The 17,159-nt window shown below is 46.5% G+C and overlaps 1 protein-coding gene across 4 annotated transcripts in view; it reads right to left on the bottom strand.

The window, feature by feature from the left end:
* The window catches only part of CTIF (cap binding complex dependent translation initiation factor), a 119,035-nt gene that overhangs the window by 78,575 nt on the left and 23,301 nt on the right, over positions 1–17,159 (bottom strand). For all 4 annotated transcript variants that reach the window (XM_026865567.1, XM_026865568.1, XM_026865569.1 and 1 more), the window contains one exon: positions 15,275–15,350. In XM_026865567.1, the coding sequence (XP_026721368.1) occupies positions 15,275–15,350 (76 nt within the window). The remainder of the gene's footprint in view (positions 1–15,274; positions 15,351–17,159) is intronic.

Here is a 17,159-nt window from a genome sequence, read left to right as displayed (position 1 = left end):
CTTTGCCTGTGCATAAGATGCTAAAGGTACATGGGGTCCTTCCTCCTGCCCGCATCTCTGCTGTGATCAGAGACAACCTGGTGAGCCAGGATGGCTCAAGACTGCCCTTCCCAAAACCAAGTCATCAAACACTTGCATCTCTGTGCTTGGCAGCCTCAGCCTTTCTCTCCTTAGCAATGCCAAAAATAATTTACTTATCATCCATGGCCTTTTGCCAGCAAGAACGCTGTGTGAGGAGCAGAACCATCTTCTCTGTTTCTCCAACAAACCTAAGCAACAAAAGCGAGGCTCTTCCTCATGCAAAAAAAAAAAAAATTCCCACCAGCTAAGAAAAGCTGGAGGTTAATATAAATTCCATGGGTTTGAGGGGGAAGCGGAGCTGCATTCAAAGACTCAATGGCTAACCATGCTTCCTTCGTCTGGCAACTGCCTGCTCCCCCAGCAGAGTTATTGAGGAAGTTAGACGAGCGCTGTATTTGTTCCAGCTGCAGATTTCCCTTAACCCCTGGTAGTGGTGTTCTCAAAAAACACAGATCTTGTTTTCTGATGGTGGCTTTTCATTTCTGTCCGTGCCACAGCTACAGTTATTAGCTTTAAGTGCTGTCATTCATAGATTAAAAATAAAGGGAAAAAAAAAAAAAAAAGCCTTTGCCATTCTGAGAAGTCCAGGCTGGATGAGCAAAAGGGGGATTAAAAGAAGGCTTTCAGGAATTAGCTTGGAACAGAAAAGAAGAAGATAAAGCCATTATAAAAGCTTGTACTAATACAGGAGTCCTTTTTGTTGTAAGTGTTAATGCAGCCACGCAAATTCCTATGAAGATTTATTAGTCAGGTCATATAATCTGCTCTCCTTCCTCTCCTTGATAAAATCAAGGCTATTTTCCTTCACTGAAACATTCCTCTCTCTCACTTAAGAGGAAAAACGTTATACTTTTTTTTTTTTTTCCCCAAGGCTCTGTCTTTGGTATACACAAGGCTACAAGTGAGGCTGATGCCTTTGGAACAGTGAAATACAGACTCTAAAATTAAAGCACCCGTGTAGTGCTACACTGTTAGGATGCTCCCTGTCAGGCAAGCACAGCCCCAGGTCCATCGTACCCGACACTGAATAACTTGACAGAGCTGGGATATGCAGCACTGTCCCCTTCCATCATCCCAGACCTGCTCTAGCATCTGCTGTCCTACGGGACTTCAGTCCAGTAACGCATTTACTTTATGAGAATCTGCTCCTAAGTCTACTATTTGCCTTGGCCCTCAGCCAGCCAAGCACTTAGGCACATGCTTAAAGTTAAGCACAAGAGTAAACAGATTGAAGTCAGGGGGACTTAAAATTAAGCACATATTTCAAGGATTTGCTGGATAAGGGCTTTAACCCTGGTGTGCAGCATTTAACTGAGATGATTCTCAGCTGATTAGTTCCCTCCTTTCCCCGACCTCCCCCTCTACTGGACCAGGCAACAAACAATTTCTGTTTTGCCACCACGCTAAAGGCTTGGTTTTAAAGAAACCTTGTCTAGCCTCTAGGCAAAGCATGTCTTTCTTTAATTATACCTGCCTGTGAAATACCTTCCAGAAATCCCCACCCAAACAAAGCCTCAGGAAAGGAAATAACGGAAATTCTTGATGGTTTCAACGAGGGAAATGATCCTACCCAGTGAGACAAGGCGCACGTAAGATGAGGCTGGGGACTATTCTTACTGTACATGGCTCCCAACCCAAGGAGACTTCTTAAAGTTCCAGCAGAAACCCCCAGCTACCACAGCCCTCATCTCCCAGAGCAGGAGCTCCCTTAAACTTGGCCCCTGGATGTAGCTCTCTGCACGTGTTAAGATCTCAGAGGCCTTTTGTTGGACATACAGGGGAAGAAGAGACATGCAGCAACACAAAATTCATGAAACCAGTATGCTCTCCTCCACAGCAGTGTGCTGCACCCAACAGGGAATATTCCAAGAGTCCATACAGCTTCTAAAGGGTAGGAGGTCACCTGCCTGACCTTTTTTTTTGCCTTCCATGCCCTTTCACATGAGCTTTTTTACTTTATTTCCATTGCATCGACCCATGCTACAACCTTGGTGGCTGTGGGCACGTGTGCAGGTCTGGTAGAGCAAAAGCCCTCTTGGTGCAGAGAGGCAACCACTCCACACAGGCAAGACTTGGAAGATATGTACACAAAGCAGATGAGCAGAAGATTGGAAAGCTGGACACAGAAGATGAAGATTTGCTGTTGATTTCTCCAGAAACAGGACTGCCTTCATCAAGGAGCAGCAACTTGCCCAGACTAGACAGTGGACTAATGGAACATCACCAAGTCCCACTCCCAGCCTTACCCGTCTTCATTCAACTCACTTCTAATCATCCTCTGCTGTGTTACCATCTGCTTCTGAACAGTCTGTCCTTCCCACCAGGACACGAATATCTGATTTGCCTGTGCTACGCATAGCAGTGGCCCTAAATAGTCAAGTACCTTTGGAAAAGCACCTGTGAAAGATGCCTGGATTTCTCTACCCAAACTGCAAACCACTCCAGGGGATCACTAGATCATCAATTTTCAGTGCAGCACATGCAGAAAGACTTCTGCACTGCCAGAACACACTTTTGATCCAACCTCATGTCAGGAAAGCCACCTTAGACCTCCCAGAAGAAGGGCATGGACATCAGCTACTGCACTGCAGGCTTGCCCTTCCTAAACCAACAACTCTCAGAAGTTGAGGACTGGCTGAAGAAATTCAAGTCCTGTCTTGTATGCAAATATCACCATTAAAAGATGTGGCAAGTACAAAAGCAAACAAGGCAATCTGCTTCCACTTCAAACAGGAACAGCAGGATGGTCAAGTAGTCATGGAGCTCCACCTCTAACACAGCAGGTTCCCAGCCTCATGTACGCTTGCAACCCTTGGAGCTACTTGAGATAAATTTTCGTGGCCTCGCTGGCCATGGGCAACTGGGCACTATTTCTTCTTCTAGACAAGAAAGAGAAGCAAAGGTGGTGTATCCTGTAAGTCTGTCACACTTCACATGCCTTCCACCAAGGTCAACACAGGCTGTGTAATTATCATTTATTACCTGTGCAGCTATGCTGCTTGTAAATGCCAAAATCCTAGAGCTAGATGCTGTATGCAGAGATCAGAAAGCCGCTCTGGTACCAGGAGAGAAGCAGAATAATACCAAGGCTGACAGAAGAACTCACAGCTTGCTTGCTTCTACCTTCAAACAAGGGCATTTATAAAAACAGAGTTTAAATGACAAATCTCTTTGCCTAAGCATTTACAAATTGAACTAAAAATAGTTTTCCTTTCAACTAAAGGACCCCACAGTGTGTAGTAGTAGTCCCAATATGTGGCACTGCAAGAGGGGTGGGTGTGAGACCCTGACTTTCTCCCTGGTCATGAGTGTTCCCATTATGCCCTTGGGATTTCAGGCAAGACATGGGACATCTCTCCCCCATCTCCATTGCTAGGGGTCCTGGTCTCTGACAGTTTTCCATGTCCAGGTTTGGTCTTGCTTCATCCCTCGGAGCATGTGCAGAAGAAGAGGAGCTCCCACCTGCCTGCACTGACAACGCGGATGAGGGGAAAGAGGAGTCACCGCCGTGCTCTTTGCATCATGTCAGGTCGCACGTATGGTTGGAGTTGGCCACCCAGTTCTCAGCAGCCAGGAGCAGTCTTGTAACGGCCACTTCCTCCACCGTTCGCAGAGCTGATCTTCAGGAAAGCTCTGTAGTGCGAGGAAATCCTGACCATCGCCACCAAAGCGTTATCGACACAGCAAGGAGATAATAACGACAGGAACTGCCTTATGGCAAAATCACCATCATGATTCATGCGACTGCCTGGTGCCAAGGTCCAACAAGCTGGAACACAGAGAGAGGATGTCACACATGCTATTGGCTGGTTTGTGGAAAAAAAAAAAGGAAAACAAAAAAAAGAGGTGGGTTCCTACAATTTGATGAGCATCATCCACTCTCCCTCTGGCAAATGAATCAGGTCTTCAGTGCACAATCAGCTTTCTGCATTGAATCTGCCTTCTCATAGGAGACCACAGGTCCCATCTTCTCCTTCTGGGAAGGTAGGTGGTATCTAGCACGGCAGATACCAAATGTCACCCTGAAAAAGTATCACCATTCATGGTGGCAGACCCTAGCGTGGTCTGCAAGTTTTGTGACTGCTCTGGATTCCCAAGATATATCACATAAACCAGAGCAGCCCTCTGAACCATGTACAACCTGCCTTAACGATGGACAGGCATGGTGAGCACAATGCTGTGAGTCAGGCCCCGTAGAACTTCTCCAAAGATCTTTTACTCCAGGGATTGTTGGCTCAGATCCTCATGGTCTGTGATACACATCTGAGGAGTAGCAGGCATGTCATTCCAGGTGTCAGCTTGGAAACCTGAGTGCTGCCAGACGGCGGTCAATCCCTGGAGAAGCACAACGTGGCAAGCAGCCCTGTCTCCTTCAGCCCCATCCTTGCTGGAGACCATATGCCGCCAGCACATCGGCTTTGCACATGCACTACAAGACCAGCAGAAATGCCCCATCCTGGACAACCAAAGAAATGGAGGAGGTCAAGCGCTGGAGAGACACAAGGGCTCACCTACTCTCTGTGGGGAGTTGGCCCCTTACTGAGCAAACACTGGGGAAGATGACACCGTGGCATCATGGAGGTGCACCTACGCATGGTAAGGGGACAGATTTCCCCCCACCATGAGAAACACCCATCAGTACCTTCTCCAAGCACAACGCTACACCAGAAATAGAGCATCTCAGAGACTGGTTTTTCTTTATTTTCTTCTTTTTGCAGCTCAGGACTACTAAGTTCGCAAAGCCTCTCTTTAATGTCACATGCATGGCTCAGGTCCCTCAGGCCCCAGCAGAAGCAGCCTGGGATATTTGCACAGACCCCTCACAATGGAAGGAAGAGGGTGTAGGAGGGAGGATCAGGCTGCTGACCCCTTTATTGTTCTTGGGCCAGAAGAAAGCTTCCTCCTGGCTTAAGAACCACGGCGCTGAAAAAGCTTTCCAGCCAAAACGAGTCAGATGGAGTCACTGGGTGGTGGTTTTTATTTTTTATTTTTTTCTTTCTCCTTCCCCTGCCTCCCGCTTCGGTCAAGCGACGGGGAGTCACAGGGTTGTGCTCCATTCACAAAATACCTGCTGCACATCACGTAGTCCTTCCCCCCGACGGCGGGGAAAGGCGCTGTAACCCAAGCAAACGAAAATAAACCTCTTTTTTTTTTTTTCCTTTCTCTGCAGATTTGGAAAAAAAAAAAAAAAAAAAGAAAGGAAGAAAGGACCCTGCTCCCAGACTGACGCCTCCAGCGTACGCCTGCCGGGGAAGGGGTAGGCGGGGGGGAAACAAGACGACGATATGAAAGAAAACAAAAACAGCAAATTCTGCTCCAAAAGGATTAAATGGAGTTTTTCCAAAAAAACACCCCGCCATTATATAATGAGGCTTAACTCAGAGTCACCGGGGTCACACGATGCAGCAGACTGGAAAAACCAAAGCGCAGTGTAGCCTTTTAATTGCTAAGCCAACCATTAAAAAAAATATAATAGAAAACTGATATTGTGATTGCATGACAAGGTGGCCGCTCAACTCTGACAGTCAGGGTATTTTTTTGCCCCCTTTGCTCTTTCTGGCCGAAATACCATTTCAGTGTGAGTTCAATTCCTTGCCTTTCTGCTTATAGGGGTGGTGACCCGTTTTGCTGGGACACTTTTGGTGTTGGGCAGTGACGCCATAGGGAACAGAGGGACCCAAAGGCTTAAGGTACGTGGCGCTGATTGGCACCAAAAGCAAAATAAAGCACAAAGGTAAACTTTACCCCAACCATCCAGGTATGAAAACCCACTGCTGGGTTTCCAGATCAAAATCTGCATGCAAGGAGAGGATTTTTTAGCATGCTGGGTTGCATCTACAAGTCCAACCATGATCCATGGTCACCTGTCTAGCCCCCAGGTTCTCCATGGCCTTTAGGTTGAGTTGGAAGTACAACCACAGGCAAATCTCACGATCCTCCATCCTCAACGTCTCCTAGTACTGTCTACACCAGGGGTCCTAGCTGCAGGGCTGAACAAGCTCCACGGATGCAGTGGTGTGGATGGGAACAACCCGAACGAGAAGAAAGCTTTAAAAAAGCCCATCCTAGACCTCTGCTTTTGGAAAACCAAGCTTTCGTTGACCACAGGCCCAACAGCTGGAGCAGACCGGCTGCTGCCGTTATGCCATGGCATGCCCAGAGGTCCAACAGCAGTGGTGGGCCCTGCTGGTACCATCAGGCTGAAAACCTGGAGATCATCTCGGACAACAAATGCAAATTTGTGCTTCTCATTTGAATCTTAAAACCTGGCTTCGGACCAGATTATCATTGCACAACAGGACAGGGTGTCTCATCTCTCCCGCTACTGCTTCAAACGATGTCCATTCAACTACCAACCCCAAACCTTTCCATTCCTACCTAGTAAACACGCAGTAACCCAAACCTGAGGAACACACACTTTTCCATTTTATTTATTCATAGCCCCATGAGGAAGGCTGGCCAAATGAAGGCATATGCAGCTCACCAGCTTTAATAATGCTGGTCACAGGCACATGATGGAGAAAGTGTTGGCGGCTCCCTCCCCAGCACCAACAGGCAGAAACCATCCACATCTTATGTGATACCTGCTTATTTTGCGCAGCCAAAGGGTCTTATTTTGCCCAGCCAAAGGGAAACAAACGGCTCCTATAAGCATACATATTTTCTTTCCGTTCAGACAAGGCGCCTCAAAAGAATATACAATGAGAAACAAAATAATCAAGCAGGTCACAAAAGCAGGAAGAAATGAAGCTTTATCATTCTCCAGTGGTTTCTCTGCTCATACATTACAGGAATTAAAAAAAAAAAAAAAAAAATTAAAAAGAAAGCAAGCCAACAAGGAGGAGTTTCTCCGCAGTGGTACCAGCAGGTGAAGGGCAGAGCAGAATAACCCCGGGAGACAATGGACAGCAGGGCAGCATCGTGTGGCTGAAGACGTGAGGACCACGTTCCTCTCTCTATTTCTATTAGTCCCAATTAAATCCTTCAATCCCAACCCCCAGCAAAGGCATTCTGGGGATGGCACAGAGTTTTCTTTCACTGACCACACCAGCATGCGTACAGCTGAGCACCTGCCGTTTTTAGAGCCAGCAGAGAAGTTCATGAAGTATCGTCAAAAAACCCAAACAAACCCCAAAGGTATTTTTAAAATCATGAAATGAGGGACAATATGAGTGTGGGACTAGAAAGTACCTCTGGGTTACAGAGCTTCATCTGCTACCACAGACGAGAACATCATTTAATTCCCTTCATAAACAGTCTTTGTTTTCCCTGCGGAAGAGACATCCAGGCGTCGTGCGCAGCAATAAATTTCCCACTTAAAGGACAATCTTTGAACAACCACCTTGGATTGCAATAAACACTTATCCTGCCACTAAATACCTATATTTATACCCATAGCTATATATACATCTCCCCAAGCTGGATGGGATTCACTTACCTGTTGCCTCCGGACAGGAAATTCGCATTTTAAGAACTTCTGGTCTCATTTATTGTATTGGTTTCTATTTCCATAACATCAGAGGAAAGGCAGCAGCAAGGAGGGGGAGAATCTTCTGGTTAAGAAGAAATTTTTAAATGTGACAGGAAACATTAAGCTCATATTTTGTCAGACAAGGGACAAGGACATTCCCCATTAGCAGGATTTTTAGAACGCAATGTGTTTCTAGGCTCTGTAGGTCCCTCCGCCAACGGGGATGTAGGCACGTCTCTATTCTCTGGTCCTATGGTATGTCTACTTTTTTTTAGAGAGAAAATTCCTTCCTTCCCTTTATTTTATTAAAAATTCAAGTCTTTCATGGAGAGCAGGGAAGGGGATTAGGATGTGGAAATAGCAAGACAGCAGAAATAGCGGCTTGACCAAACAGACATTGAGTTTTTATTTGGGACCTTTAGAAATCTGGATATTCTTTTTTTCTCTGCTACTTTTAATAAATTTTATAACTTAGTCATTACTCCACAACCAGCTTCAGGAAAATATTCAGCAAATTCAAGGGAATGCAGCAAAACCCCTCTCAGGTTTCTAATGAATCCTCTGGGAAAACAAGGGAAAAAAAGATGTAACACTATTCAGAAGTTAAAATTCAGGCAAGATTTGAGGGGAGGAGATGTTACAGTCTATAAAAAGGGCTGGGAAAAAACAAAACCAAACCTTTCAGGCTTGCTTTGCATATTATATAGCTGCACAAAAGTAAAATTTCTTGCAAGGGAAGGCAACTGTGAGGCTGCAAAAAACCTGTGTTGTCCTCTGGTGTGTTTAAGCCAGAGCTCAATTGGAGCCTCAAATGCCTATTGAACTGTTATTTATACTCCAGTACAAGTTTCCATACCCAAATCAGCTAATTCCACAGAAAACTGCAGTTCTCAGGTCTAAAACTACTTGTGAACTTCCTAAAAGCAAATCAGACAATCTTTCTTTATCATCCTCCCAGGAACTGACTTACCTATCCAGCTATCCCATCCTCCTCTCTCATCTCCTCATGGTCCATGATCGTGAACTCAAAACCCATCACCTCTTACTATTAAGCCCAGCCTAGTCACAGAGAATCCCAGAATCCTTCAGACTGGAAAAGCCCCTCGGGATCATCGAGTCCAACCCTCAGCCCGACTCTACAAAGTTCTCCCCTACCCCACATCCCCCACAGCTCATCCCAACGGCCCTGAAACCCCCCCAGGGATGGGGACTCCCCCCTCCCTGGGCAGCCTCTTCCACTCTCGGACCACTCTTGCTGGGAAACATTTTCTCCTCCTGCCCAGCCTGACCCTCCCCTGGGGCAGTTTCCAGCCGTTCCCTCTTGTCCTGTCCCTGATCCCCTGGGAGCAGAGCCCAGCCCCAGCCTCTCTGCAATGTCCTGTCAGGAGCTGCAGAGAGGGATGAGGGCTCCCCTCAGCCTCCTCCTCCTCACACTGAACACTCCCAGCTCCTTCCCTGGCTCCTCACAGGATTTATTCTCCAGGCCCTTCATCAGCTTTGTCCTGCCACTCAGCCACTTTGTGTCTATCGCTCCATTGGCCTAGCCCAAGGAAAAGCTGCAAAGGAGCCAAAAATCTCTCTTTTTTTTTTAGCACTAACCAGTGTCTGGAAAACTGGGGTCTAAGGAACTGAGATGGTCCAGTGGTGGATACCACCATGGTCTTTATCTCTCTCTTTCCGAGGTTGGCACGTCCTTCAAAGTGGGGTGGAGACAACAGAGTAGATGGGGGACAGGGACAGATGAACAAACGGAAACATGGGTGTTCAGAGGAACATCCTACATCTGATGGGGTAGCAGCATCTTCTGGAGAAAGGGAAGAACTCACATCACATTTGAAACTGCTCCTTGGTGTGAGGATCATTACTTCAGACTGAGCCCTGCTGGAGCATCCCATAGGAAATAGGTGGCGTTCAGGACTACATTTGGAAAAGTGGGATTTCCAAAAGGAGCTGGGGAGGTGTTGTGATGCAAGCAAGGGAGACCTGGGCTGTGGGGCAAGTCTAACGCCTCAGGATTGTAGTGCTTAGACAAGGCAATGATGAGGGGTTCACAAACACCTTCTGTTTTGACCCCACTCTGCTCAGGGCCTCCATTTCCTTTGAGGCTTATGACGATGCACAGTGCTAACCAAATTTAGTCCCACGTGCAGAGAAACATCTTCCCCCTCCACAAGCCCCAGGGTCCCCCATGCTGGACATGCATCCCGAGCCCGAGGTGGGCACAGCGGGATGGAGAGTAGCATGACCTGGCACAGGAGGGTGCAAGACGCAGCCACTGCGGAGCGAGGTTCTGCTTGAAAAAGTCTTTGGTATTGTTTCCCCTGTGCAGAGCCGTATTTCGGGGCCGTGCAGCGAGGTCGCAGTGCCCTCTAGTGCTGCCGTGCTCCTTCTGCCACCAGCCCTGTCCCCTCAGCCACTGACACCAAGCCAACCTTCAGAGCAGCAGTGTAAGCCAACCGTGACCATTCCACTGACCCTCCTTGCAGATCCCAAACCCGTGTCTCTAAACTCAGTCAACCCAACTGGGGTGAGGGAGCACCTCAACGACTCCCATCCTGGCAGGAGCTCACTACAGCTCCACCACTTTCCAAACAACAGGGCTGCCTGGCTCCAACCCTGCTCAGCTGACCAGTACTAGTTCCAGGAAACACAATAAAAAAGTCATCTCTGCACCCACCAGACTGGGAATTACGAGCCACCATCACTAAGTCTGCTTGAACTGGGTGACAGCCAGAAAAGTAAAACCAGCCCTGAGAAGGGAGAGTCCATCTCATTTGTTGCAATCCGAAACCAGCTCTCAACCCTAGAAACAACAAAAACAATAATAACTATAATAATGATGATGGAAGCATCAAATCTCCTGGGCATTTCCCTGGTGTTTCCTCTGTGCAGAAAATAAGTCTAGCAATCCTATGATATGGAAGACCATCATAATCTGAAAAAAACACTGGAAGATCTCCCCTTTTCTGCCTGTCTCAAAAACCATGGGGTTTATAAGCTGGTTCAGGGCTCACAGCAGCTCTGCTCTACTGCCAGACACGAGGGCTGGGCCTTGCAAGAACCTGCGAGCTGGTGACCTGCATGGAGGACAAGCCACCCTTGGTCCAGATCTCTCCACTCCAGTGCTTTGGAGATGGCAACAGTCTCATCTGCCTTCCTTGGTCAAGAGTGGCCTTAACTCTAACACAGGAGTGTTGCTGAAGGGGTTACAAGTGACCATGGCAGTTTTCCCTTTCAGCCCAAGGAGATGGTCACTGTCAGTTGGGTTAAATGCAACAAAAACTAGACCACAGAAAGACCGTATCTACTGGCAGGCATGGCAAAACAAAAGCTTTTTACTCAGCAGTAGAGATCTGACTCCAATACGTTTTGACCTATACTCAAGTAAACCCTGGCTCTTTGACAGGGACTTTCCACAGTGGTTTTAGCAGTTACAGTACTGGAAAGACCCTTGGGATATGGGAAGCTGGCTTGTTAGACTAGAAACCTTCTCTGAAAGTAATGCCATGCCTACATGCTCTGGATGGAGTCCAGCAGGATCTGGGGGCAGGGAGGAGAATTCTCCCTAGTTTGGGACTCCTAGGGAGCCACCCCAACTTGTTCAGAAGTGTTTGGTGGACAAGTGGAGGATGTCAGGGTTAGACCTGGTGAGTGGCAGCAGGGACACAGAGCACATGGGAGACACTACATGTACCAGGTCACTCCCTGTGGGAGGGGATGAGCCCACTGCAGCTCCACCGGGGCAGAACAACCTACTGAGAGAGGGTCACACTGCTGTGGCCAAGGCTCTGAAAGAGGAGGGATTTAGGCTGGCTAACAAGCTGGCTAAAACAAGAACTACCCAACCTTGTAGTGCAGAAAGAGCCGGTAAGAAAGGATGTGGAGAGGATGAGAACTCTGTATGGTGACAGTAAATAACACCACCCCACCAAAGAGTTGTCCCTGAGCTCCAAAGAGACCTGTTCCTCTGTCACCACCACCCTGGAAGGGTCAGCGATCTGTAGGGTCCACGAGCAAGCCCTCACACCAGTGCTGGACACCAACCTCCTCCCCTCGCATGCCAAGTGACAGCAAAGGGGATGCTTGCCCATGATCCGCCCTGCTCCACTGGACATCTGGGCTGGCTTCATCTCTCTTAAGGAACTTATCATATCTGAACAAGTCCATGTGTGAGCTGGTCTCTCTGGGCTCCTTGCAGAGCTGACAGGGAAAGGGCATGGGTATTCATCCAAGCTTTTCCAGACCTCTGCACTGAGATACAACAAAACATGCCCTAAGCATCCATGCCCTTCCTATGGCAGGAAGCCCAAGTGACCAGCCCATGCACAGGTTCCACCTTTACTTACACAATCTCCACACTGAATTGTAAGGTCTGACTTGAAAATACTTTTCAATGAGGAGGGGTCCCAAGGAAAGCAGGTAGAGGGACATGTTAGGTGCACAGTCAAGAATCCCAGTGCTTCTAAGCCTGTTTGGACAAAGTCGGGAATACAGTGGTGCTAATAGAAACACAAACAACTTAGAGGCTGCCTTTCTCCTACGGAGCTGCTCCCTTGTTTCTCATCCAAAAAAGGAAGCTGGATGACAAATGGAGCCAGAAAAGAAACAAGTAGTTTACTGTAATTCCAAGCATATAACAAAAAGGGTCAAAAATCACTAAGGAAATGGAAGGGGATGAGTTGTGAGGCAATTCAGACGTCAAACCAAATGGTATCAGTGCTGTCTTCCAAGTTTATCCGACAGCACGAGTAAAGCCCAGTACACCTTTCAAAGGTGCCACGTAATTTCTACCTCCTAAAACACAAGACAAGCAGCAGCTGGCCAGTGAAGGCACAGCCAAACTGTTGGGAGGAAGGCAGGCCCATCCTGAAGGCATGAGCTCAGCAAACCAAGATCCCAAAACTGCAAGATGCCAGTGCAGAAACCACTTGGGATGTGCCTCAAAACTCTTTGCTCGTGTCTAGCAGCATTCACAGCATGTCCCTGTGACACGTGACCTCCCATATCCTTCATGAGCTACAGCACCTTCATGGGGAGGAATAGGGGCACCTTGTAGGACATGACCCCTTGGGTTGTTTTCTCTGGTTAAGTGTAGAGGGCTCGCAGTCTGAAGACCGCATCTAGGATTGGGACATTTGGCTGTGACACATCCAAGCCTGAAAGCCTTTCCACGTGTTTGCCAAGGGGAGCAAAAGCAAAAGGCACTGACTCAGCCCTTCCCATGACGTCTTCAGATGGTTATATGGTCTCCTCCAACAAACCAGCTGAGGTGACGCAGAGAGGATAATGAAGACTGGCTCTTCATCTGAGCTCTGCCTCTCAAACGCAGCAGACAATCAATCCTCCCTGGTGTGCAATAAAAAGCAGATCTTATGAATGGGGAATACTTATCTTCAAAAGATTATTTTCTTCCAAAGTAATTTTTTGGCATCACTTAGGTGAATCAGTGCCCAAATCCAACTACAGACCCCTATGAGTAAGGAGAGATGAAGAAGTTACAACTCAGGAGCTGAGCCAAAGCAATGACCTTATGAGCTCCTAGCCATGAAGCTTTCAAAACCAGTAAAAACAAGCACCCCAGATGAGCTTGGAAAAGATGGGACAGGAGTAAGCTTCAAAATACCAGTTGTCACGAAGAAATTGTGCACAGTGCCGAAGAGGAGCCGGATTCGCCTGCCTGTGCGTGTCCACGAGATGGCAGAGCCTGCCGTGCTGCGGAGACGGCCGGCAGCATCTCTGAGGAGCCGGCTGCACGAGTTCTCCAATTTCAAAACAAAAGGCTGGCGATGGGCATTTTTCCCTCAGATAGCTACGAAGAAGGAGGGTTTCGGAGGAGGTTATTTTGGGTTTTGTTTTATTTTTTTTTACCTTTTAGTCGCCAAATAATCATAGGCTTTCCTTGCAATATTTTCTTGAAATGCTAAGTCCAGCAACAGAACTCACTTATATATATTGACATTCAGATATCCAGAATATTCTGCTTAATCCATTGTGGGTGTCACTGTATCTCTCTGTAGACATACACATACAGAGTTGGATGTATATTAGTTCTAGATTCATGTCCTACGTTTATCATAACATGCCATCAAAGGAACCCAAATTTCCAAAGCAGCCTGCAAGTAAGACTCACTACCTCTCTCAAACTTGGTGTTCTTAACTCTGCTATAGCTGCTGAAGACAGTTGTCTGCAAGTATTTCACTTGTCAACACCGAACAAGATAAATCCTCACCCAGAACTACCCGGCTCCTAGTTCCCACATACACATATGACTGCATGTGACTAGGTAAGTGCATCTCCAAAATAATATATCATTGCACAAGTCTGCCCAGAGGCACAAACAGAACACCAAATCCAGCATTCCCACTAGGTCTTCCAGCATAGAGGTGCCAAACTAACAATTAAGTTAGATATTAAGGTATGTATTGAAATTAATTCACTGGAGTCAATGGACTCAACCTGGTGTTAGGACAGGATGAGATGACAACGTGGTGTTAGGACAGGATGAGATGACAAAGTGGTGTTAGGACAGGATGAGATGACAACCAGACCAGGAGGGCCTGCCTTATTAGCTGTTGATTAGAAAAGAAGTTAAAACCTAGAGAAAAAAGTCAGCTCCTTGCACCAAAGAAGGATTGATTCCTCATTTCCAATTATCCCCCATGGTAAATAACCTTATTTTGCAGAATTACTGGGGTCTGTATCAGCTGAACCTGACATTTTCTCCCTGTGACCTAAAGTCCAGACATACCAAGCACAGAAAAGACTGAGCAGAAAACAGCTGCAGGCCGTGCTCCTCTGCCAAAGTCAGCAGCACTTCTCCACTCCTTCCACCACATGGTTCATGTATTTAGTGCCAGCTAGCTCACCCAAAAGAAATAGTAAGGCAGATCGTCACATGGTTTGCAGGATGAGCAAAGCTTTCCCTCACATGATGCATGAGCAAGTAGCCTGGTGAGCTCTTTTCTCAGCACTGAAAAGGGTAATGCTACCACAGCACAGGAGATGCCTCCATCCTTCTCTCTGGAAGCAAAGAGGAGACTTCAGCAAAGACACGCTGAGCATCCTCAGAAACGTGCCCAGCCCAGGACACTCAGCTCCTTTGAGGACTAAGGCTCTGGAAAGTAAAAAAATGTATCATGCTGACAAATTGACCTGTTAAACTGGACATTTTTACTGAAGGTCTTAACGCTGCCATTCCCCGACATCTGAGCATCGAAGTCATTTAATCAGAACTACTGAAAGTGGGCAGTAGAGAAACATCTGGAAAAAATGTACAAGTAGATGACCACTGCGTATAAATATATGTGCATCCCATAGGGGAAACATCTGGGTCAGCACACTGTCACCACCAGCTTCCTGGCAGCAATTTATTTTGGAGCTGTCAGGAGGCTCAGTGCTTTTCAGAACCTTCTTTCCTAAAACATATGAGCCCTGTATCCATTACATGTATACCTATATCTATGTATATATGTATGTATACATACACTGTCCTCAACGTTTCACCTTCCAATGAAGTCTCTTGGGTCACAGCCCTTGCTCAGCACTAAGGTTCCCAGCAAGGCTGACTGAAACCATAATTCTCCACTGCAAACCCTAAAGGGCCCTAAGTGCCTCCAGCCCAGCAGCCTTCCCACCTCTGGGGAGAGTCTCCTAAGGTAAGGTGAGGCAGGGAGTTGCTGGTCCCCACCGCACCACGGGCAGGCGATGTCCTCAGCACCTACCTGCCACACTGGAAGGACCTTCTCTATGTCGTTCAAGTTGATGCCATCACCATCCTCGTATTTCCCTTTTCCAAGCCTGTGGCAAGAAGAAAACAAACAAAACCAAGTGAAACCTCGTGGGAGCCAAACTTAATTTTCTATTACAGCACATGGGGAAGATTAGTTCTTAATGGAAAAGACCCTCATGAAAACAAAGAGGCTCTCTGAAGCGAGTATGCTGTGCCTCCAAAACACTCCAACACAGGCACAAAGCCGTTAATACAAAATTGAATGCTTTTCTCAGTCCTCTCCACCTGCACCATTCACCACAGTGTTCAAATCTTTTTGGTAATAACAGCAGTGAGAAAACCCAAGGCAGTCCTGAACAGCAGCACTGGGTGATTCAATTCTCAGACCAAGCAAAACCGAAAGCACAGCCCTCTTTGGAAAAAAAAAACAATGAGGACACGAAAATGTAATGAAAAATGTTTTCTTTGAAGCACTGCTCATTTGTTGGTCTCCACAGGAGATCCAGTTCTCCCGCTGAGAAAGGTGTTGGCAAACAAGCAGAAACATACATCTCAGAGAGCAAACAGCAATCCATATAAACACAAACATACAACTTGAAAGCAAAAAAATAGGGGTGAGAAGTCAAGCACTGACAGACCAAACAGATAGCTGGCAGCTGAAGGACTTTTTTTAATCAAGAAAGGAAAAAACCCAATCCAAAAGGTAACTACTAGCTGGATGCAAAGAGTTTGTAATAATACAGAAAAAAATGGTCAATAAATACCATCCTTCTGCATTCATAAATAACTGAGGTGATCTATTTTTACTATGCTAGAATGATAATGCATTTTTTGGTCAATCAGTGACAAGATATTGTTAAACAACAGACATTAGACAGAAACTTTGATGGCAGCAGACCCAGGTAATTGGTACCTAGAAGTCAGAGAACAACAGATCTTGGTGTAATTACAGCAAATAGGGGGAAAAAAATCCAGAAAACCAGCATGTGCTAAAGCACCAGGCTCAAAAAACATACAGATAGATAGATAGATAGATAGATAGATAGATAGATAGATAGATAGATATGTAAGACAAAAAAAATATATACACATGAGAAAAATCAAGTCAAACATCTGAGGACAAATAATACCAGTTACTAGTAAAGAACGAGCAAGGACATGGTAGGAAAAAGTTATCTGAAAAGGATGAGGACTATCCCAGGGTGAATGGTAGATGATGGACTGTGGCATAAAAGCAGGAGATGAGGAGGCAGGGACTAGGGGGATGAAGGCAGCTTTCCTCTACAGGCAGCATGGCTGAGCCTGAACTATAGGATTGAGGGCAGCTCGGGCAGTCACGTTTCAAAGCGGTGGTAGAGAAACTTCTTAGAGTATGGGAAAAACTAAAGTGATACAAGGGCTTGAGAGATACCTGGAATTAAAATAATTCAAAAAGTTGTTTGAACTGCAAGAGCAAAAGCACAGCAAGAGCTAACGCTGGAAATCAAAGGCAGACAAATTCAGGTCAGAAATGAGGTCCAGTTCCCTGGTTTTCCTTAACCAGCTCACTCTGATTATTCAGCATACCACCAAACTCATTCCTTCTGGAGGAAAACCCTTCAGCCAAGCAAAAGACACTTGAGGTCAATCAACTGGATGCAACTACATGGCCATATGATTGGACTAAGGAATAGAATGGACCCTTTGGTATGTACAGCACAGAAAACACATCAAACACATCCTGAACAGATTTTTTTTTTTTAATATTAAATTTTTCATTGCACAGCTAGTGTGTTAAAAACCCCCACTCAAGCAAGAGGGAAAATGCCTAGCTAGCAGGTAGATGTTCTTGGAGGTTTAACCAGCTGAAATCGTGCTCAGCATAGATTCATCACGGA

Source organism: Athene cunicularia (assembly GCF_003259725.1).
Source record: "Athene cunicularia isolate RWA chromosome Z unlocalized genomic scaffold, athCun1 chrZ_part1, whole genome shotgun sequence".
NCBI classification, from domain to species: Eukaryota; Metazoa; Chordata; class Aves; order Strigiformes; family Strigidae; genus Athene; species Athene cunicularia.
The sequence above is the reverse complement of the archived record's forward strand: the minus strand, read 5'-3'. Positions and strand labels throughout refer to the sequence as shown.